At 36.6% G+C, this 24,006-nt stretch overlaps 1 protein-coding gene across 2 annotated transcripts; it reads left to right on the top strand.

Moving 5' to 3' along the window:
• The first annotated feature begins 12,846 nt into the window (after nt 1–12,846).
• LOC131037867 (ras-related protein RIC2) lies at nt 12,847–21,328 on the top strand. 2 transcript variants are annotated; one of them, XM_057970103.2, is made up of 3 exons: nt 12,847–13,266; nt 13,437–13,696; nt 20,503–21,328. In XM_057970103.2, exons 2-3 carry the CDS (start codon nt 13,479–13,481, stop codon nt 20,930–20,932), a joined length of 648 nt encoding a protein of 215 aa, XP_057826086.1. In that variant the 5' UTR covers nt 12,847–13,266; nt 13,437–13,478; the 3' UTR covers nt 20,933–21,328. The 2 variants fall into 2 exon arrangements, with proteins under 2 accessions (XP_057826086.1, XP_057826085.1); XM_057970102.2 differs by having other exon boundaries at nt 13,409–13,696.
• Nucleotides 21,329–24,006: the final 2,678 nt, after the last annotated feature.

The raw sequence follows: 24,006 nt of genomic DNA, 5'->3' as shown, positions 1-24,006 counted from the left end.
AGTAAGAATTTGCAAAAAGGCATTGTTGTAGAGTGTGTGGAGTTTTCACATACCGGTAAGATTGAAACCAGTAGAGAAGAGTATTGAAGGGTTGTAAAACTTCATTTGTAACAGGGAATTTATTTATGTATTTGAATCTTGATATTGTCTTCACTAAGTAGGTGCTTAGTGCAGGGGTTATAGCTCCTTTAGGTTGTAGCCTATAAATTGTTTAAGGGTTGGTGCTCCTTTGAGTCGGTGCTCATAAATCAGGGGTTGGTGCTCCTTGGGTTGGTGCCCTAAAATTGTAATTAGATCATATTCATTGTGAGGCTGGATTGGAGCAGAAGATCTCCAACAACTATTCCCACCGAGATTTTTCCCACATTGGGTTTTCCTTGTATATCTGGTGTTATGTGATGCATTCTTGTGTATGTGTTAAATTGACGTTATAGCAAATCCTTTCACACACTTAGTTTTCATTGTTTATTTTACCAGTCAACACTCTGTTTGTTTTATATAGTACCAATATATCCCTGATTAGAAAAGAATGTTTAAATCACCGATTCACCCCCCTCTCAGTGATCCATTGTGTCCAACAATTGGTATCAGAGCGTAGGTCTCCTGTTTTGTCAAAGTGTTCTCTAGCTTGGGTAGATCCTGTCAAGTATTCACAATGGCAAGAAATGAATCTGCCTCCTTAAAAGCTCCTATGTTTGATGGTGTCAACTATGCCTTTTGGAGTAGAATAATGGAAACCTATTTGTCCTCTCTATGTTTTGATGTATGGATGTCAGGTGTGAATGGGTATATAGTCCCAAGTGTTCCCCCTACTGATCTAAATGCTAAGATAGAATATGAGAACAATGCTAAAGCTAAAAATGCCATTCTTAGTGGGTTATCTAATAATGAGTTCATTAAGGTTATGCACTACTCATCTGCCAAAGAAACATGGGATAAGTTGAATAAAATACTTGAAGGCGATGCTAAAGTCAAGGAAGCCAAGTTACAGACATTAAGAGCACATCTTGAGGGTTTCAAGATGAGAGATGAAGAGAAGATTGCTGATTATCTCCAAAGGATTGATGAAACACCAAACACCATTAGAGGGCTTGGAGAATAAATAAAAGATGAGGTGGTAGTGAATAAAATACTTAGATCTCTCACATCTAAGTATGATACAAATTTTTCAGCAATAGAAGAAGCAAAATATTTGAAAACCTTACAATGGATGAGCTATATGGTTCCCTAACTGCTTGTTAGATGAGGATTGTCGATACTGAGGCTGTGAAGAAAGAAGTTGCATTCAAAAAATCAAGGAAAGGAAAAGAAGATTCTGCTCAAGATGGAACCGGTGAAGATTCTGATGATATCATGGCAAACTTTGTCAGAAGACTCAAGACAGGTTCCAAAAAATACAATGGCAAGCTGCCCTTGAAATGTTTCAATTGTGGAAAGATTGGACATTTTGCTGCCAAATGTCCCTATGGTGATAAGAATGAAGATGATTAATCAAGTGGTAGCATATCAAATAGTAAGGACAAGAAGAAAAATTTTTGCCGACATGGTAGAAGAGGCAACCAAAAGCAAAGCAACTTTTACACACATGAAAATGATACCACAGATGAGAAAAGTGCCTTAGATGAATGTTGTAGTGAAGATGAAGTCAGAGCAAACCTTTTCATGGCCCAAGAGGTCCCGATACCAAAAGAAGGAGGAGAAGAAGAAGCGCAAGAAGGAGAAGTATATCTTGAAGTAGAGCTCATCAATGCCTTGGAAGAGCTGAAGAAAACAAGAAGATATCCGAAGAAGGTGAAAAAGGCTATAGCTGAAGAACAAGAGATATTGGAGCGATCTCTTGAAGAATCCAATAAAATAATTGCAGATCTAAAACTTCAATTGGAAGAGGCCAAGAGGACATGTAAAGATACTAGTACCGACTTGAGTGAAAAGGAGACGGAGCATCAAGATCTGGAAGCTGAAATAGTGAATGAAGAAATGAAAGTGAGAAGCAAATATGAAGGCAACAGGTAAGAAGACATATGCAGATGCAGTTAGAAACCGCCACACAAACCGGTATACATAATCAATGAATCGGAGGCCATAATCAATGTAACGACATGCAGATCCAAGGAGAAATGCAAGAGTTGATCATGAAGGATTCACCAGAGTCAGCAACATGAAAGGAAGACCCCCGGTGAGGTAGTCACTTACAGGACCAAGCAAACCTAACCGGTATGTTGAAAACTTTCATGGTTATTATCACCGATGTAATAAGTTTCGTCATAGAATGGAAGATTGTAGGAAGATGAATGTAAACCCCAGTTTTGAGAGTAGAAACTCATTTGCTACATAACAAAGTACAAATGTCACATGTTATAATTGCAGTGAGTTTGGTCATAAGAGTTACAAATCTAGGAGAAATGTGTAGATGTCCTACAAGAATGCCTTGAATACATCTTTCAATGCTAATGTGAAATGTTATAAGTATCAAAATTTTGGTCACTTAGCAGGGCATTGTAAGTTGAGAAATGACAAGCAAAAGAAAACAGTATCGGATCAGAAGACAAAGACAAAACCGGAACACAAGATGATAGAAGAGGAAAATAAAGAAGAGAAACATGTTTGGGTAGAGAAGGAGAAGAACAAGACATAGTCAAGCTTGATTGTGCAAACTGCTCACCATGCTAAAAGAAGGAATCTATGGGTAGTAGATAGTGGTTGCTCAAATCACATGACCGAAGACAAGAAAAAGTTTATCAAGCTTGATGATTGGAATGGTGGTTCTATCTGGTTTGGTGACAACTCCTCTATCAAGATTAAGGGTTGTGGTACATTGAATATTGATGGAAATCTCAAGGCTCATAATATGTACTATGTGGAAGGACCAAAGAATAATCTACTGAGTGTAAATTAGATATGTGACAAAGGTTACAAATTCATATTTGACTCTACCGATTGTCAGATAAGCAAGTAGAGTACCGGTCAGGTTGTGGCAGAAGGAAAGAGGACAGATGGTAATGTTTACAATATGAAGGAATGCTATGAGTCCCAATGAATGATGGGGCAAGTTGATGAAAGTTGGTTGTGGCACCAGAGATTAGGCCATGTGAACTTTGATAATCTGGTGAAGATAAGCAAAAATCGGTATGTAAGAAATATTCCACAAGTAACTAAATCGACAAGTACTTTTTGTGATGAATGCATCAGAGGCAAGAAAAACAAAGTAAGTTGCAAAACAAAAGAGTATAATACCTCAAGACCTCTGGAATTAGTACATATAGATTTGTGTGGACCAACAAGGACAAGGGCTTTGGTCGGTGAGAGATGCTTCATGCTATTTATTGATGACTACTCAAGGATGACTTGGGTGACATTTCTGCATGACAAATCACAAGCATTTGAAAGATTCAAGATCTTTAGAAGAATGGTTGAAAATGATAGTGGATACTAGTTAAAGTGCTTAAGATCACACCATGATGGAGAATATTCTTCCAATGAGTTTATTGACTATTGTGAGAGACATGGGATCCAAAGACAGTATTCAGCAGCAAGAACACCACAACAAAATGGTGTGGCAGAGAGGAAGAATAGGACAGTGAAGGAGATGGCTAGAACAATGTTGAATGAGGCCAACATACTAGATACATACTGGAAGGAAGTGGTTCATACTATTGTCTACACTTTAAACTGGGTATAGTTAAGAGTGAATAATAGAATGACTCCTTATGAGTTATGGTATGATCGGAAACCATCACTCAAGCATTTTAGAGTGTTTGGAAGTAAGTGTTTCATCAGGAGAGATGTTGATGGATTAGGAAGTTTTGATTCCTAGAGTGATGAAGGAATCTTCTTGGGTTACTCAACCAATAGTAAAGCCTACAAATGCTATATCAAGAGATTAAGACAAATGGTTGATAGTATAAATGTGAGAATAGATGAAGACCTACATAAGAGAAAATCTGCACCAACACCCTACATTGATGATTCAAATGTTGAGTATGAAGAACAATTTGACAATAGACCAATAGAAGAAGCACCAAGCAAGAACCCCAACCGATATGGGCAGAAGAACCATCTAGAAGTACAGATCATAGGAAATAAAAATGAAGGTGTGCAGACCAGAAGGAGACTAGCCTGAGATGATGAGCAGGTAAATTTATGCCTCATGATAGAACTTGAGCCCAAAACTTTAGATGAAGCTAGCAAAAGTGAAAAGTGGGTAGATGCCATAGATGAAGAGCTGAAACAAATTGAGAAAAATCAAACTTGGGAACTTGTTCCTAGACTGACAAACAAGAGTGTCATAGGTACCTGTGAGATTTTGCCAAGATCAAGGGCACAATGAAAAACATAAAGAGAGACAAAATTATGACAAGAACAAACTATATTCTCATCAATATACAAATAATCAATTGGATTAACCAATACAATGAACATCAACCTACTTATATAGGCAAGGCCATATGGATACATGAACACACAATCATGAAATGTGGCTCAATGAGAAACAAGGGTAGGTAAGAAATACTAGGGGTAGGTAGGAGAAATAATATATTATTCCACAAGAGGTGGATGACCCACCGAATGTGGAGTGTAATAGCAAGATAATACCACAAAAGGTGGAATTTCTCCTACAAGCTATATCCCTATGTGCACACTTCCCTAAGTGTCTCATATCCAAACTACAAAGAGATGCATTATCTTAAGTTAACTTAAGTAAAGTGTAATAATATGCATGATGAATATTTATTTACACCAACAATACCAAGTGGGTCTACCCGAACAAAATGAATGAATAACGCAAGATAATACGACATAAAGCAAGGTTAGTTTGCAAAGGGTATGCTCAAGTGGAAGGTATTGACTTTGAAGAAACCTTTGCACCGGTTGCTAGGTTAGAGGCAATAAGAATATTTTTAGCTTTCTCTACCTATAAAGGATACAAGGTTTACCAAATGGATGCCAAATCTGCATTTTTGAATGGTAATCTTGAAGAAGAAGTGTATATGGAACAACCAAAAGGATATCTATTACATGATGATGATAGTTTTGTATGCGGGTTGAAGAAAGCCTTGTACGATTTGAAGTAGGCACCCAGAGCATGGTATTCCTGATTAGATAGATACTTGAAAGAGAAAGGATTCTAGAAAGGTAATGCAGACAACAACTTGTATATCAAGGTAAATGAAGATCATATAATTATATTTGTTGTATATGTGGATGACATTATCTTCAGTGGACACAAGGACATCATGTGCAAAAAATTTGTAGATCAGATAAAGACAGAATTTGAGATGTCCATGCTGGGTGAGTTGTCCTATTTTCTTGGTTTGTAGATCTCACAACAGGAGAAGTGATTTTTCATCTCACAAACCAACTATGTTAAAGACATGTTGAAAAAGTTTCAAATGGAGGACAACAAACCGGTAAGTACTCCCATGGCTACTGGTTGTAAATTGAGCAAACTAGATGAGTCATCAGAAGTAGAGAAGACACTGCATAGGTCTATGATTGGTAGTCTATTATATCTAACAACATCTAGACCAGATATAGTACAAGCAGTTTGCATGGTTGCAAGATTCCAAGTTGCTCCTAAACAGTCTCACTTAAATGTAGTCAGGAGAATTTTCAGGTACTTACAAGGAACAATGAGTTATGGCCTGTGGTATCCAAAGAAAGGAGACTTCACTTTGTTGGCTTATACTGATGCAGAATGGGTAAGATGTATTGATGACTGGAAGAGTACAAGTGGAGGTGCTTTCTGCTTAGGAGACCAGTTAGTATCATGGTACAACAAGAAGTAAGATTCAATATCATTATCAACTGTTGAGGCCGACTAAATAGCTGCTACTACATGTTGTTCACAAGTATTGTGGATGAAACAGACATTGAAGGACATACAAGTGGAGATACCAAAACCTATTCCAATCCGATGTGATAACTCAAGTGCAATCAACATCTCCAAGAATCCAGTAATACACTCAAGAAAAAAACACATTGCAATCAAGTATCACTTCTCAAGGCAGAAGGTAGTAGACAAGGAGGTCATAGTAGAATATGCTCCAACTGGTGAGCAGATTGCTGACATATTTACCAAGCCACTTCCTTTGGGCCCATTTGAGTACTTGAGATAAAATATGGGAGTTCTCCCACCATCTGGCAACACTTAAATGTGTAGGGAGATGTATGGTTCAGGGGGAGTCAACAAGTGTTACTATCTTATGAATCTTGAATCATGAAGCATGTACACAAGAGGAGAATGTGTCCTACGGGTTGAAGACAAGGGAGAGATTATGGTTAGACTCTGGTAGTATGATTGGTGTCAGACTAAGGTTCCCTTTGCCATTGTTGTCAAAGGGGGAGAGAAAACAAAACAAAAAGTGTTGACATCAATTGCAAAGGGGGAGATTGTTGGCATTGAGTTGTCATTGATGTCAACTGGTATTGCAGGTTACCGGTAGAGTGTGTCAACCAGTATGAAGAAGATTGAACCAGCATAAAGAAGATAAGTATGCTATGAGTTGACAGATGATACCACCGGTATGAGGTGAGATGCAGGAGTGAGTTGGCATGCTTGAGTTATAACCGGTAAGGCATAAACCGGTATGAAGGCCGGTTGTTTGTGATGAAGAGGTAGAATGTTTGATGAATCACAACAACTCCCGGTGAGATGAACAGAAAGAATGACATGAAGATATACCGAAAGGCAAGATGAATTGAAAGGAGGATGTGTTGCCAGTAAGAGTGATTGTTTAGTGTGTTGGCTATATTGGTAAGGTGAATTGAATCGGTAGTCAATCTCGGTTAACGAAGAATGTCAAATTGACATAGCAAACCAAGCAGAGGTGGATGTCGACAAAAATGACAGCTGGAAGCCAGGTGGCGATAAAGCACAAGTCGGTGAAGTGTGCATCGATGTAACTGTCAGCAAGCAAGTCAACTTTTATGAAGAACCCACAAGTCATGGAGGATGCCAAAAGATTGTGGCTCAAGGAAGACAAGATGGCACGCGATTGAACTTACCCTGCATGAAGATTTGATCTTCGTACCCATTTGTTGAAGGAAACAGTCGAGCCATTAATGGCATATGACAAAGAAAACACATAAAGCATGGTGCAGACCTCTAGATTTAGAAAATGCACTTTGGAATGTGAGGAGTTGGTGGTGCTGATCGATGATCGAATCAAATCCAATCTAGATTGACTTGGTGAAGGAAAAACCTAACACGACATTGTTTGAATGCGGTTTTTGGCGGGAACCTTAGGTGTTAAATATGTGAGCTCGAGATAGAAATCCTTGATGCCTGACGTGAAGAAGGAGAGTGAAGAGAGCTTGAGCAAAGAAAATATTTCTTGGAATTTATTCTAAGAAAGTTGCAGAGTGAGTTAGTAGGAGTAACCCGTGAGAGGGTTTGACCGACAGAGATAGAGGAACCGATAGACTATTGCAGGTCTAACAGTTAAGCCAACCGGTGGATTGTGATTGATCAAGAAGGCATCCAAGTGTGATCAAGTGTGAAGTGAATCCAACAGTAAGAAGGAGAGAAGGTTTTAGCAGAGTAAGAATCTGCAAAAAGGCATTGTTGTAGAGTGTGTGGAGTTTTCACATACTGATAAGATTTAAACTAGTAGAGCAGAGTATTGAAGGGTTGCAAAACTTCATTTGTAATAGGGAATTTATTTGTGTGTTTGAATCTTGATATTGTCTTCACTAAGTAGGCGCTTAGTGCAAGGGTTGTAGCTCCTTTAGGTTGTATCCTATAAACTATTTAGGGGTTGGTGCTCCTTTGAGTTAGTGCTCATAAATCAGGGGTTGGTGCTCCTTGGGTTCGTGCCCTAAAATTGTAATCAGATCATATTCATTGTGAGGCTGGATTGGAGCAGAAGATCTCTAGCAGCTATTCTCACCGAGGTTTTTCCCACATTGGGTTTTCCTCGTATATATGGTGTTATGTGATGCATTCTTGTGTATGTGTTAAATTGATGTTATAGCAAATCCTTTCACACACCTAGTTTTCATTGTTTAGTTTACCGGTCAACACTTTGTTTGTTTTATATAGTACCGGTATATCCCTGATTAGAAAATAAGTGTTTAAATCACTAATTCTCCCCCCTCTCAGTGATCCATTGTGTCCAATACCACGAGCCCTTTTTCTCTGTCATCTCCATACTCTACTAATATAAAGTGATTAATGACCTTTATTTTTCAAGCGCAATGTTCCAAAAGAAGTCATGTGTTGATGTGGTGCAAATTCTCCAAGATTAGAGAACTAAGGAGGCTAAAAGTTGCACAATGAAGCCACATGTCTTGAGCTATGAATCACCAAATAGAAATCCAAAGGGAGCTTGAGCTAGAATTAAGGAGAGGCATGTGTTAATAGGGAGGAATCCTAGGAATGTTTCAATCCTAGAGGGGACTAAAAAGTGTGTCATTAGTTCTTTTAAAAGTAAAATGACTTTGGGAGGTAGCAAAAAAATGCGATGTGTTGGAGCCAAAAAATGTATATGTTAATATAGCTTCAAAGCCCATTCACTCAAGCAGTTCCAACTGAAGTAGTAGATTGTTTAGATGGCAACATTGTTGTGTGAGAAGGAGCATAAATTATTACTTAGGAAACAATTGCAATGATCGCGATGATGGCGATCCATGGACAATGAGGAGAAAGAATCTTTTCTAGTGGTAGTTATTCTTTCCAGAGGGAAGGATTGTTCTATAAGTAGGGACTGTCTTTGTAAAGAGGCTCACCAATTTCAATATAGAGAACACTCAGAAAAATTAGTATTTGTTATCTCATTTCAAGACCTTAGTATGATTAATAAAAATCAAACATATCAGATTATGTTGAGTTCACCTTTGTTGTGTGTTTTATTTTTATCAAATGTTTAACTTTAATGCTCTATGTCATTTCAGAATGATCACAGTTACTAATGATCATGAGTCTCATCTTTTATAATTTATAGTGTAAGGCTTTATGGAATTTTGAATCATGTTAATCATTCTTTTATTTTCTGCAATAGTTCATGATTAGGAATTATATTATGCTAGTTGGTGAGTAAAATTCATGAAAGGTTAATTGTTTTAACAAGATAACATAAACATGCTGCTTTCCAATGAGCCTTAGCAGATGTTTCTCATAGAAGGATTTAAATGTTATGTTATGTGTCTATCTGACCTTTATATATTATAATATTGGAATGTCTGTTTGGTGGATGTAGCTCGAGATTGAGTGAACCACGTTAAATATTGTCTCTTTGCTGTTATTATTTATGTGTTTAATATTTATCTGCATATAATTGACACTTTCTACATGCAATTCCTAACATTATGCTCTCTTTCCAATATTGAAGAGTCTACAATGTTTTGTGCTTAGCCTTTTGGAGTTGTTTGTTTCCTCTTATTTCTAGAGGAACTTTTAAAGTGCTATAAAAGATTGATGCATTGCCTTAGATAGTTATGTTTGTATGATTAATTCCTCTCTCTCTTCCCCACCCACTCCAAAAAAAAAAGAGCAAAAAAAAGGTTGTCTTTTAAAATCCCAAAGGTTGTTGTATGTAGCACAATTAGTCCCCCATACACAAAACTTCCCATAAGGCTATTACTATTAATGTTACCTTTACAGGTCAATAGGAATACAAAGAAGAGTTGTGCACTCATATTTATTGAATGGTTACATAAAAAATGGTAAAAGACACATTTTCAGGCACCCACTTTGGAAAATTGAAAAGATGCCTCTTAGGAGCCCTCTTAGGGTGTTGCATTTATTAATTGACACATGCTGTTCATCAAGATGGAGAGTGAGATTTACAAGAGGCATAAGAATGCTATTAAAGGGAGGCTTGGGTTGGTTGTTTAATCATCCAAAGTTGAGTGGATCAAGAGTGGCGTGGATCAAACAAAGTAGAGTGATAATTTGAAGTTGAGAAGAATTCTCCTTCAATTAAGAGTTGAGTGATCATCTAGAGTGATGTGGATCAAACAAAGTGGAGTGATAATTAGAATTTGAGAATAATTCTCCTTCAATTGAGAGTTGAGCTATAGTTTTACTTGCAGATTGGTAAAGTCCATGAGGCTAGAAGCATCATAGTTTATGAATATTTGTGTTTCTTTATATTTAAGTAATAGAAAATTAGTTATTTCTATTCTTGCAATTTCTATTCAATTTCATTTGTTATGCTTTGCATGAATCTTGGGTGGAGTACCCCTCATATAGTGTAAAGAGCATGTGTTTTGGGTGTGTTAGGGAGTCCCCTATACCAAATGATATCAAAGCTAAAGATCTTGAGTGTGTAGATAAATCGTTGATTGTGAGGCAATCTACACCAAGACCTTGGATAGGATGAAATGTCTATGATAGCATCTTCGATACCAATATAGATTAAATTTGGGTAGAAGGTGCACATAGTTCCTCCAATAAGAGAGATTGGGTAGAGAAAGTGGGAGGTGTCTTCTAGAAAACTTTGTTGGGTAGAGGATAGAATGCGATTTTTGTTGTAGGTTGGAAATTGTATGAGAAGATGAAAAAGAGGTAGAGTTTGGGGTTGGCCATGAGCTATCCTTTAGGAATTTTGGTCCTTGTTAAGAGAGAAATAATGTACAAGGCTAAAATGAGGAGTATGTTAAAAAGTTTAAGGGAAACAAGAGCAACAATAGAAAAGAGAAGAGAAGAGGAAAATGTGGTATGAAGGAGTCCCTTTATTTTTCTAACATTCATTTGTAATTGAAGTTGTGTATGTAAGAGAAGAGGAAAAATAAAATATTACAACAACATGCCTTAATGATGGCATGAAGGAAGAGAAAAAAAAGTGATTTTGTAGAGGTTGAGGGTGAGAAAGATAAAAGTGCATCAATAGATGTGAGTCCTTTGGAGGACATAAAGATATTTGAAAGTGTAGTTGATAGTAAAGAAGATATTGTAGATGTAGACGAGAAGATTTGCTACCCTCAAAGCGATGAAACCTCAAGGAGAAAACCTTCCTTCACTACCTCACTAAACTGGCACTTTGGTGAGCCAAGAAGATACAAACAACAAACTATCCAAATTTATGAACGAAAATTATTGGATAGAAGAAGCACATATAATATTAAAACTATATTAACCACCAAATCCAAAAGAACATGTCACAGAGATCCTCTGGTGACCTTTGCTTGCTCTATGCCTAGGAGGCTACAACCTTGGACCCTTAATGAATTTCTTCCTTTCTTCCCTTATTATTTTTCTCTTTGTTTACATTTAGTCTAGCTTTTTGTTATCATTTAATCACATAAAAAAATTGCAACTCTGGTATCTGGTTACCCAATTATTTTGTAGTTCAACTTCCATGCCCTATTCGTATAAGATGCCAACACATTGCGTTTTCGTCTATGACCCTTGCGTACATCCTGGACAAAGAGCTCACAGAGCTTACTAGACAATCTCTATGACCAGTGCTTTCAGGTTCTGTAGCTAAAACAATTTGATTCATGATTAGTAATTAGTTTTGTGCTTTCATTTAATTATAGTGAGTTAACATAGAGATTCAAGGACTTCGAAGTTGCTCCGATTGGAGAGGAGATAGTGAATCCTTGAGATGTTTGACCTTTTGCAATAGTTCACTTTTCCCACTCTAAAGGATCAAATCTAGATGTTAGGGTTTCATGAAAAGTCTAACATGCTTAAAGAAATAAGAACCGCCCCTAAAATTTCAAACACAAATCAACAATATTATTAAAGAAAATAAAAAAAATACCCATTGTCCACCAAGGTAATCTCCACGTATCCTTCGACCAACCAAGCTCTACATGTCCAATCCTCTAGAATTTGCAAATTTAATCTAACGTCCATGAACTTAGAAATGAAAATATGTATTTGAAGAAAAACTAAATCTTCAACCATAAAATCTACATTAAAAAAACTTTAGGAAGACATCCATTGATTTTAAAATAATTAGATTTTTCTTTTTCCAAAGAAAATTGTTGTCTTTGAGTAAGGTTTGCAAGAATGTTTGTTGTACTAACTTTATGCATGGAATGATTGACACAAACCATCAAGCATAGCTTATTCTAAACAAACTTTAGAAGGATTTTGTGGATCAACCATGAAATCCCCTAAAAAGGACAAAAAAAATAGAAAATATGGCACAATCAAACTTCCAAACACAAAAGATGACACATATAAGATTGAAGAACTACATGCAAAACCAATCCTATGTTATTGAAGCTCCTCATATAAATTGATTAATTTTCAGTGCTCACTTAATAGAAATCATCAATGATATGATACATCACAAACATTATATAATAAATACTAAAAATCTACATATAATAACATAAAACATAAAAATGAAAATAATACACACTTTTTTCTTAAAATGATCAAAACTCAAATTCTTTGTACCCAACTTTGACCATAGTAATCAATGACTACCTAACATCACATTCACATTTGAAACAACTTACCTCACTTTGAATGATAGTTTTTCATTCCAACAAACAAAACTTAACTTTATTATTATTAAATAAATAAAGGTTTTCGTAGTTCATAACTTAGCATACAAGTTTTTGAAATGAACTCTGTATTAAACATTTAAAAGAATTAATATCATTATTTAAAGTTATTTCGAAAATCTATATTTTAAAATATCATATGCTATGGAACCTCCCAAGACCCATATCAGATCGGCAACAAAGAAAAAACGTTGCAGCCTTAACGTGAGCAATTCAAATACGATTACTTTCTTCCTTTCACCACGCAGAACTCACCTTGTCCGCACAAATGTCCGACGCTTATATTTTTCCGAGTTATTTTATTATTATTATTAATTTTTTTATGTTTTTGGATCAAAAAAACATTGGTTCTTCCCTCGCCTTTTCCAACTTCCTCTACATACAATCAAATCCCCAAAAGATCTCTGGTACACTTTCCGTTATAAAACCTACGGATCCTCATATAACAAACCCATCAAATCCAAATTCCTAATCATTTAATCCAAGCTGCCCAGTTGTCAACACCCTCACCTCCAGCTCATACCCAGTTCCCTGGTTGGTTGGCGCTCATCTAACACTTCTTTGTCTGCCACTGCTCTTTTAAAAAGTTTCACGTCATAAATCATTATCATCCTAACAGGATCTGATAAAAAATTTCCCACCTCTTAATGCAAATCACAGGAAGGGAGCATAGGCCAGGCTTTTGAGGTTCCCAATACCCCAAGGAACCTTCTCATATCTGAGGATCCAGCACCCATCTCCTAGATCAGCGTATCACATCTTCTGGATATCTTCACCTTGTATCCTTCCAACCAGGCCGAGGTTCGCTGATCTACTATTTCTGCATCTATCTATTGAATAAGCTGTTGGGTTTTCTGCAATAGCTTTAATCTCATATTTATTGAAACCGGCTATTGTGTGTGTTTGTAATTATTTGATCACAATTTTTTCTCCATTGGACTAGTGATATATTTGTCGGGTGAGATATCTAGGTCTTGGGCTTTTGATACCGAAGATATTTCTGTGTTCGGAAGATGGCCTATAAGGCAGATGATGACTATGATTATTTGTTCAAGGTGGTTCTGATCGGAGATTCTGGGGTGGGGAAGTCCAATCTTCTGTCCAGATTTACTAGAAATGAATTTAGCCTGGAGTCGAAGTCTACCATCGGTGTGGAGTTTGCAACAAGGAGCATCAGTGTTGATGGAAAGATGATCAAGGCTCAGATATGGGACACTGCTGGTCAAGAAAGGTATTTACAGTTTTTCATATATATATTTAATTTTGTCCTGCGTGTGAGAGCGAGACTGGTGTTTATATCATTTGTGCTGCAGATCCATGCTGCTAAACATGGTCTTTGGTTTTTGCTTTAGAATTCCTTTATTTAGATTTCTTGAAAACAATTTCATTATGTTGGTTTTGGGGAAGGGAGAAGTAATAGTCTTATTTGGCGTAAGAATCTCTAATTAGGGTGTGAGCGTCTTCCACCAAAGGGGATCCTTTTGTTAACTTGTGATGTGATTTCCCATAGTCATGTGAACACTGTTAATGGGCTGTGCTTTTCTATGCTATACGTATAAAGGAGAAGCTTAATAGCTTGTAATCTGGATTGTAGATCTGTTCTGTTGACACGGTATATTGTTGCAAGTTTGCTCTACAACTTAATAAGTTGCAAGGCTTGGGTGATTCCCTCTGCTAGTAAGCTTAATACTTGGTCACTGGGGTTGCCCTTGCTGGAGAATTTCTTAACTACAGGGTTGGGCTGTGGCATCGTAGTGAGTGTGCGTTAGCCTTTAAGCCTGGATCTCACTAGTTCAGAATCAAGAAACCAGTCCTTTTTGGGCTCGATACATTGTAGACATGGGATCTCTTACATTTATTTCATCTAGCCATTTGCAGGGTTGTCATATTTTCGATCGAATTGATTGGACTTGTATGCGATCATCCGATGAAGTGGGCTGACCGTATTTTTTGAGACATGAACTGATGGAACAGGACTACAACTCGTATCTATGTTGGCCTGGAGCTCTCATGAAACAGTCAACCAGATAACTGAAATATTTTTAATATATCCAGAAAGCGACCTATTGGGCATGGGAGAGTCGAGCTAGAAGTTTAAAGTACCTGTTCCAAGTTTTAGGTTTTTCTCTAAGTTGCAGACTCTGTGTGGTCACTGTGGTTTTCCAATAAATTTGCTGTGATAACTTTAAATGCATAATCCTGAAAAAATATAGTGGAGAGTGGGATATTTCTTCTTTCAGGACTATCTCACAGCAAATGGCTCTGAAATATTCCCAACAACAACTAGTAAGAAAATAAATTAACCCCCTTCGTCATGGGACCATTTCCTTAACAGGTGCTGTTAAGAAAATTTCTTAGTCATTTGTGACCGAGTTGCTATTGAATATGGAAATGGCAAATTTTCAAGATCCCCTGATACAGGTGGCTAGATATGGCAATTTTAATATATCCGTATATAAGTATATTGAGGAATTTATACATTTAAGGATATAGAACTTAATTTATTTTTTTATCAGTAAATTGTGGCTAAAGGAGCCATGTCCCTTTGAGTAAATCATAAACAACAAATGAAATAATATGCATTCCCTGTAAATAGAGGTGCTTAATTATGTCGACAAACTCAAACTGTCTTATGATGGTGAGTGCCCTAAGGCATTTTGAAATTCTGATTTCCACAGAACTGATGAGTTTTTGGTACACTTGTTTGCCTTGTGCTCTGTGCTATAGCAATGTTTACATCTGAATGCTATTCCTTCATAATTAAACGGTTGTTTCCATATCTCATTTTTGTGTTTAATTCCAATTTCTCCTGGTAAAGATTTTGCAAGATCCATTTCTATTAGCATTCAGGCAAAAGTGAATGATTAATTGGGTTTAGAAGTTGAAACGGTAATGAATTTCCCAATAGAGTTGCTGATTGAGGCCAAACAGGAAGATCCCTAGAAATGTAGTGGTAGGCTGGGTAAGTGCACCCAAATTGGAGGTTGCTTTAGAAATTTCAGTGAAGGTGTCAAATTCAGGAAACCATGGTTTTATGCTCAAGAAAGACTTGTCCCAAACCCAAGGGCCCTTCTTTAGTAGCAATTCCTTGTTCTCAGGGTATTCACATATCACGTAATAAAATCCTTTGGCGTAGGGGCCAACACGAATCTCTCCATCAAGGATGGGTTGCTAGTTCTCTTTGATCCACTTCTTCAGCTCCACCAAGCTAGGTGGGAAATTATGGAATTGACAGATCAAATTATGATGTACATGTGCAGCATCATCTTCCAGTGCTTTTATGCCAAGACCAATAGTAGGAGAATTGGAATGATCCTCTTTGGCATGTTAAGCACAATGAGCTCATGAGTAAATTAAAAAATTTCATTTATAAATAAATCTTTTCCTTAAAAGATCTCATTTTGAGATGTTGAGATCTTCAATGTTTTTCTTGTACAACTAATCTACCTGCCCCCTACCCCCAGCCAAATTGGGCGGAGGATTCAAATTGGAGTGCCGGGTGGGGGGGGGGGAGGGGGGAGGAATATCGAGAGCTCTCTTTGAAAGAGCTTACTCAAAGAGCGGTGGGAGGGCCCCTAAAATTCTATGTCCCTACTATTCTAAGGGGTACTGCTTGCCATCTATAGAGATTATAGTTGTGTAGTGATTCTGCAACTACAGCTTCATCCTAGAGGAGCCGACATAGGTAGCTAATGGATTTAAATTGCCAATTGAAGCTGTTGAAGAAGCTCTACTCAGGTTGTTGTAGGCACAAGCACGTCTTTGAAAACCCTAACATTGTGGTTATCTTTCCTGAGTGGATCAAAGGGCAGATTGACAAAGACCTCATTGATCTATGAAGAACATTGACCATAAGGGAGGGACTTGAAACCTTGTTCATAGAGGCTTCTGGTGGCAAAAGCCTCAAGGGAGGAGCATTTACCATCTTACTTTGTTTTAGAAGTAGTTCTTATTTTTAATGTTTTAGCAACACAGAAATCTGAAACAAGATACACAGAATTATCCTGGGAAAACCCTCCACTTGAGGGTGAAAAACCCAGCCCACTCAAAAATTAACTTTATTATATCTCTGAAAATGAATACAACTGTTGATAGTTTCAGATTACTATCAATCACAATGAGATAAGTTTGATTCTCCACAAATCAATCTTGACAATGAAGTCAAATGATACATCTCTTATACATTCTATAAACCTTCATAAGTCTGAAAATTCAGAACACAGAAAACATATAATATATCTGCTCTGACAGACTACATACACAATATTCTCAACTTGCTACAGACAAACGAGAGAAGCCAGCAATATATATCTATACATCTGCCGAAGAAGAAGAGCAATGAATATAAAGAATCGGAATTGCAAGTGAAGAGACACCACGAAGGAAGAAGAAAAGACACCAACAGTTACATCTTCACCGACAGCCAAATGGACATGAAGAGTCACCGACAGCCACAAGTACACCGTCAGCCACGTAGACATGAAGAGCCACGTAGACATGAAGAGTCACTGGCAGAGAAGTGAAGACTCCATTGTGGAGAGGAAGAGTCACCGACAGGAAAGTGAAGAGACTCCACGGTGGAGAGGAGGAGTTAGATATTATCTTAGATCTCTATCGCAGCTATAAATCTTCAACACTTATTCCTTCCAACATAATTTTAAGTTGTATATTTTGTTATATTATGTCTTGTAAATGAATACATTTTAATACAGTACCTATGCCATAACCAAGAGTATCGTATTCTTTTCCGGTATCCAATATGTAGTTATGTGTATGCAGATTCTAGACAATGGAGGGGGAAGTATTGAGTGACTTTAAACATGGTCCCATACGACATGAAATATCTCTCTTTTCCTACAGATTCTCATAATTATGCAATCAAACTTGTCTATTGCAATTTTCTTGAAAATTTCCACTATACAACCTTTTGTTCGGGGAAATTTCTATCATGTTCTCAAAACTTTTAGGCCTCTCTCTCTAGCTTCTGCTTAAAAATACGGCCGCTATGAATTTTGAGAGAAGGATGCTTAATTTATCCATTTTATGGGACTACTTGCGCAAGAGAGTGATAGCCCCCCATATGGGGACTGTGTCCTTACCTTTATTTGTAGGTTTTTTTTTTTGTTAATTATCTTGGGATGGGCTCCTAGAGGCCATAGGAAAGGATTTAACACTGGCTTTAACACTGGCTGCTGGTAACTTTATTTGTAATTTTTGATTTGCATGTTGCTTTTGACGTTCTTTTGTGTAAATTATTTTGTGAAATATGTTTTTTAAGCTCAGCAAAACATAGATTACACTAGATCTTCCATCAGTGCAATGCATTGAACCAAACATATTTAACTAAACCAACACTGTTTTATCTTGGACTGTATCTGTTGGATTTAGAAATCATGGACAGGTTTCAATTCTAATCTCTTACAAAAGCCTTCTGTATAGTACTAATGTCAAGTTGGATTGGAATGTTTCATATCATGCGATTCTCCCAAAATAGATCAACTATGTTATTTTATAATTTCTTTCTGCCACTCTACAATATATTGTCATTTACTTTGAGTAACACAGCATGGGGATCCATATGACATTGAGCTAGTGCATCCAGCTTGAAACACTTCACTTCAGTAGAGGGGCTCCATGAAGGAGGCTACGCCATTCAATACTTAAGCGTCACAAGAATGCAAAATATGGAACATTCTTCCAAAATAGGAGCAGCTACTATTTATGAAGGAATTGTTTGGTGGCTACCATAGTAGCATTTTGTTGACACACAACAACATCGTATGACAAAATTGCAAGTGTTTTTCCAGTACATGGTTTAAAACAAGAAAATCCTGGTGAATTAAAAACTATAATGATAATAATATTCATAAAAATAGCAAAAAAAAAGTCATATACACTGCATAGAAATCAAAATAAACATGTATATATTAAATAGGAAAATAATAAAACTATGACAAAAATGTCTGTAAACATTTCAATTTTCAATGCCATCAAAGATTCAAAGACCAATGTTAAACACTTTTTAACTACATTTAATAACTGGTAAACTTGCCACGCTATTTTCCATAAATCATCATTATTTTGTTTACATGTTAAAAATATTGCTTGTTTGATTGGTGGATTCCTGAGTTTGACTGCCATGCCATGCATAATATTTTTTTTGAAAAATGCTGCTTGTTTCTCTACGTGATTCCCAAGTTTGATGTGAACGATAAAAATTTGTTTTGAGGCAACCGATACCACTTTTCCATGCTCAATGTTGCATATATTTAAAATTTTCATTAATTTATGAGTTTTATTCTTTGGTGATTTCCAAACTGTGCTTTTCAGGGCCTTGAAGCTGTGGATGTGGGGTATTTGGATTATGAAGCCATCTGGATGTTTGTTTTTGTCCTGAACTTTGCATTTGCACTTGCAAGTTTGCAGTGGAATACACTTTTTTTTCTATGGAAGCCATCTCTGTTCTGATCTGATCGCTGAATGCCTTGCCATTCATATGATTAGCTAAATTTACAGGAATTATTTTCTATATTACATGTTGTGGGTTTTGAACCTATTTTTGGAAAGTGAAATCTCACAACTAACCATTAGATCAAGTATTTGAGGGTTAAGTTTCTTGATATTTGTGATTTTCTGAATTTCAAAATTATTATGGTTTATTCCATTAAAATCTCTGGGATCTTCTTAGAAAGGTTGATTTTTATAGTATTTGGGAAATTTAAATCTTATAAGGGGACATATTATAGTTTCTAGCTCATGATATAAAAAAGATCCATTCAGACAAGCTACAAGGTCCAAAAAAAACAATCTACAGGTTTTGATATTATGATAGAATTAACTTTCTTTCATGGAACATGTCATTGTTACGCACACATGTGCACACACCCACCCACCCACCCACACATGCACACACAAACGCACACACGCTCTCTCTCTCTCTCACACACACACACACACACACAAAATTCGAATTGGATTGTTTGGAATCTTTCTGAGGTTTCTGGATTTCTGATTTTCTTTTTGGACCTTGCAAACGAACATAATTTTCGAACTTGGTAACTGATGGGTATAATAAAATAATTGGGAAATAGGGACAATACGTCATGCTTCTTTCAGCTCTGTTGAATGCATACATTGTCTGGTCATAGAAAGGTTTTTACTGCCCTAATCTACTAGTTACATAAACATACATCATACCACCTGTCATCCCTGCATATAGATACATATGATAGAAAGGCTTCTAATATTTGCTCTGAGATATCTATCATGTTTGTAAATTAGTCTATACATCCTTTTATTCTAATTATATTTTTTTGGCAGAATTTTTTTTGGTCCTATGTCACATGAGATCTTCTCATATCCACCTTTTGTATGACTTGATAACTTTTAAGGAAATTGAAATTACTCCTACAATGTTTTGGTTCATGGATGATGAAGTCCATGGTTATGCTTGGTTTCTCATATAAACTAACATAATAACTATTGGGGCAAGGTTAGAGAGTGCGGAGTCAAAGTTTCTTCTGTGGTCCAATTTATCTTGATGCTTAAACCCAGATACGTTTCACTAAAATGCAACTTTTGTTCTTGAATTCTATGATATTGGTCTAACAGGGTAAGCTTCACCAAAGTTAAAACTTTGTTATAAATTCTATACATTGTCTGATATTGTGTATGAATATTTATTTATCTTTATAAGCTGAACGGTTGCATGTAGTTGAACTGTGTTAAACTGTAATCTAGCTTAACTGAACATTCAGTTAGAGCCTTAGAGGGTACAATTTCATCCTTTTGCTGATATCTTTTTATTACAGAGGTGTTCTTCTATGTAGAGGAGCTATGTCACTGTCTAAAACAATCTTCACCTGCCAGATCCAGTTATTTTTTCTCTTGTTTCTAAATAGAAAGCATCATCAGGGATTGGCAATGTTTGATTTCATTAACATTTTTTAAAACTCCTCATTATTGAAATTGAGCTCTGTATCAAATTAGGGTACTTTCAATCACCTCATTAATAAATACGCTTCTTTCTGAGAGCAGGTACAGGGCAATTACTAGTGCATATTATCGTGGAGCTGTTGGTGCATTACTGGTTTATGATATTACCCGACATGTTACCTTTGAAAATGTAGAGAGGTGGCTCAAAGAACTTCGTGATCACACTGAACACAATATTGTGGTGATGTTGGTGGGTAACAAGTCTGACTTACGCCATTTGAGGGCGCTTTCCACTGAAGATGCCCAGACATTTGCTGAACGAGAAGGTCTTTACTTCATAGAAACATCTGCTCTGGAATCGACAAATGTGGAAAATGCCTTCAAACAGGTACTTACTCAAATCTACAGGGTTGTGAGTAAGAAAGCTCTGGATGCTTCAGAAGATAGTGCAGCTGTCCCATCACAAGGGCAGTCTATAAATGTCAAGGATGATGTAACAGCTACCAAAAAAGCTGGTTGTTGTAGCACATAAGCAACCAATCTCAAATTCAGATCTTTGTCCAGTGCAGGCAATATTCCATAACTTGTTTTAAGTGCAAAATACCTGGCTATTTTGTGGAATTATTTTATTGATATAAGCCGGCTGACATTTGGTAAGAATTAAGAATATAAGCCGGTTGACATTTGGTAAGAATTAAGAGGCTCCAGCTTTAAAATTACTAGCATCTAGGTTGATGTTAGAGTGAAGAGAAGAATGTAGGTTATGATGAATGATTTGAGTCGTATGTCTTACTATTGGCATATTGTCAAGAACCCTTCTCAATCCCATTGCCGAGTGTTCTGTAGTCCGTGGCTTTTATTTTATATGCCATCATTTGTATCTGTTAATTCATTTCTTTTCCCATCGTGGGAAACTGATTTTTTGATCTATTGTTCTAAAATATCCTTTGGTTTGATCACTGATCTTCGTTTATTGTTAAGGTGGAATCCATATTTTGTTTGCTAATATTGATGATATTGATCTCACAATTAAGAAAATTACAAAATGTGTAACTCTTTTCAAGGATTTTGATTGAACTTAGCATGTTGGCATCTGCAGAAGGGGATATTAGTATATAACTGTGATTTGTATATTTAGGCAGTTAAGTGACCAACATATATATTTAGGCAACGACCCCTTCACAACCAATCTTAATCTTTGTTTTTTGATGAGGGTCTTCAACCTTATGTTATACAAAGGGTGTATATTTTTGCTTTTTATATTTTCAAACCATACATCTTATGAACTATTTTGCTACAATCTTAACAAATAAATATAGGCTCATAAATTTCTTGCAATTCTTTCCCTTATTGAAAAGGACCTGTGGGAAACTACTTATACTGGTCATTAGCAACATGTTTAAGAGTTTCAAAGAAGGCTTTAATAATTTTCAGTATACTTTTCTATAAAATGACAATATGTGGCTCTAATTTGGTTGAGTTATATGAAACATTAGTTTTTTTGGATGGGTAGAATATTGCGTGATATTTTGACAGTTTCCAGTATGGTAATAGAGACACTTCCACGCTACAAAATATCCTGTAATATTTGATCAGTCATCACGATATCTTAGAGAATGTGCTTCAACTTTTTTTCAATATTTAGCAGCTTGATCAAACAAAGCTTCAAGAATGTTAGCATCTCTGTCAAATGGTTTGTTGTCATTGGTCAAGTTGGAAAAGTTTTCTCATAAATCTAACCAGTCTAGCTTTTCATTGTCTAAATGGCTTTGTGCATATTTCAATGTCTTAAAGTATCTTCCTCAACATCTACTCTAAATAGATGCAGCTTCTGGCTGTCTAGTGAACTCGATCGGCTTGAGCTTCACATTTTGTTGAGCTACTTTTGGGTGTTATCAGGGATCACCCTTCTAATGTTGGTGAAATCTGTATATGCATTGTTCAATGGTTACCACTATTTGTTCTCCAGTCTGTAGTGTGGTGTGCATCAAAACTTAAGTTGGACATAATTTTGAAGTTTTAAACAGACTGTAACACAAATAAGCGACACTATTCTGATGGTAGTAGTTTATCTGAAGACTCCTAGATGATAGATCATGGAATTGTTTTGTTTCAACTATCTAATTTGACGTTGGTTCATCCGAGTGCCTTTTTTTCTGGAAAAGTCTTATATTACAAAAATGAAATTTGCAAAGCCCATAAAGAATTCACCACGCTTGTAAAAATAATATTATTTAATGTAACCAGCGCAGAAAATATTACAATTGACATGGAGCTAACTCGAAATTTATAGAATTGTATCTCTGTTACTTTCGTAGGAGCTGGTGTCTGACATCTCTCTACTAGATCTACCTTTAAGGGGAAGAAGATTCGATCCATCCCTTAGGAGAAGAAGACTTAAGCCAATCAGTTCGAGAGCTATGTTCCACAGAGTTTTGGGGACGGGGATGGCAGGGGATGGCCGGACGTGTTTCCGGTACGGGGTACTTTTGGGCCATTTTGTGGGGAGGGGGGGACGCCTGTTAAAAAACAGGGGGATTTTAAAAATTTAGAGACTTTACCAAAATTCAAATGCTTTCATTCATCATTGTCAATAAACATGTCATAAACATCCATAATAGACATAAATATTAAACATCGGACATAAAATCTAACTTGAAAACATAGAAGTCCATAATTAGTTGTTCAAATGCTTTCATTCATCATTGTCAATAAACATGTCATAAACATCCATAATAGACATAAATATTAAACATCCGACATAAATTGATCATTGTCAATAAACATGTCATAAACATCCATAATAGACATAAATATTAAACATCCGACATAAATTGTAACCTGAAAACATAGAAGTCCATAATTAGTTGTCCATAATAATGTCAAGATAGAACTAAGAAAATACATGGCTGTCCATAATCAGCATATGGTAGGTCTAAGAGTTTAAATCAAGATCAGAACTCGAGTCTCTGTCTAAGTTACCCGTCAACCAATGGAACCCTAACCAATCTTGGAGGTGTCTCTTTCTCCTCAACTTGCATAGTATCTTTGGGATTGACATCCCAACATAAGGCTAGAGTTTGACGATACTCAGGAGTCTGGGGATCCTACTCAGGAGTCTGGGGATCCTGTAGCCACAATGCACTATGAATAGCCACTTTCTTCTTCGATCATCTAGAGGTAAGGTGTTTCTTCTTGATGATTGGATGAAGCTATATGCGGGCCAATTCCTCTTTGCAACACAAGAACTGACAACTTGTGAAAGAAGATGAACAACAAGTACTTGTGCATCCCTACCATGCCACGTCCACCATCCAATAGAGTTGACTTGAGCTAATGTAGCTCTATCCGACCTTGCCTTTGGTTTGCCAAAGTTTGGACAACAAAGATTGGCAAATGCTAGCCACACTATGCAAGTTTGGTAGAATTATCTTTACTATACATCTTTGCAAGGGCCTTAAAGAAGCCATCTTTCACCTCTGCATCAGTAGATGGAGGCACTCTCCTAGGTCTTGGTGCATACCATTTGGGATGGAGAGCATAGGCTACCATGTGAAGCAGGTTGTTCATAATGTTCCACCGTTGCATCACAATGGGCCTTAGATG

The sequence above is a fragment of the Cryptomeria japonica genome, chromosome 5 (assembly GCF_030272615.1).
Source record: "Cryptomeria japonica chromosome 5, Sugi_1.0, whole genome shotgun sequence".
NCBI lineage: Eukaryota > Viridiplantae > Streptophyta > Pinopsida > Cupressales > Cupressaceae > Cryptomeria > Cryptomeria japonica.
This window is presented reverse-complemented; position numbering and strand designations above follow the sequence as displayed.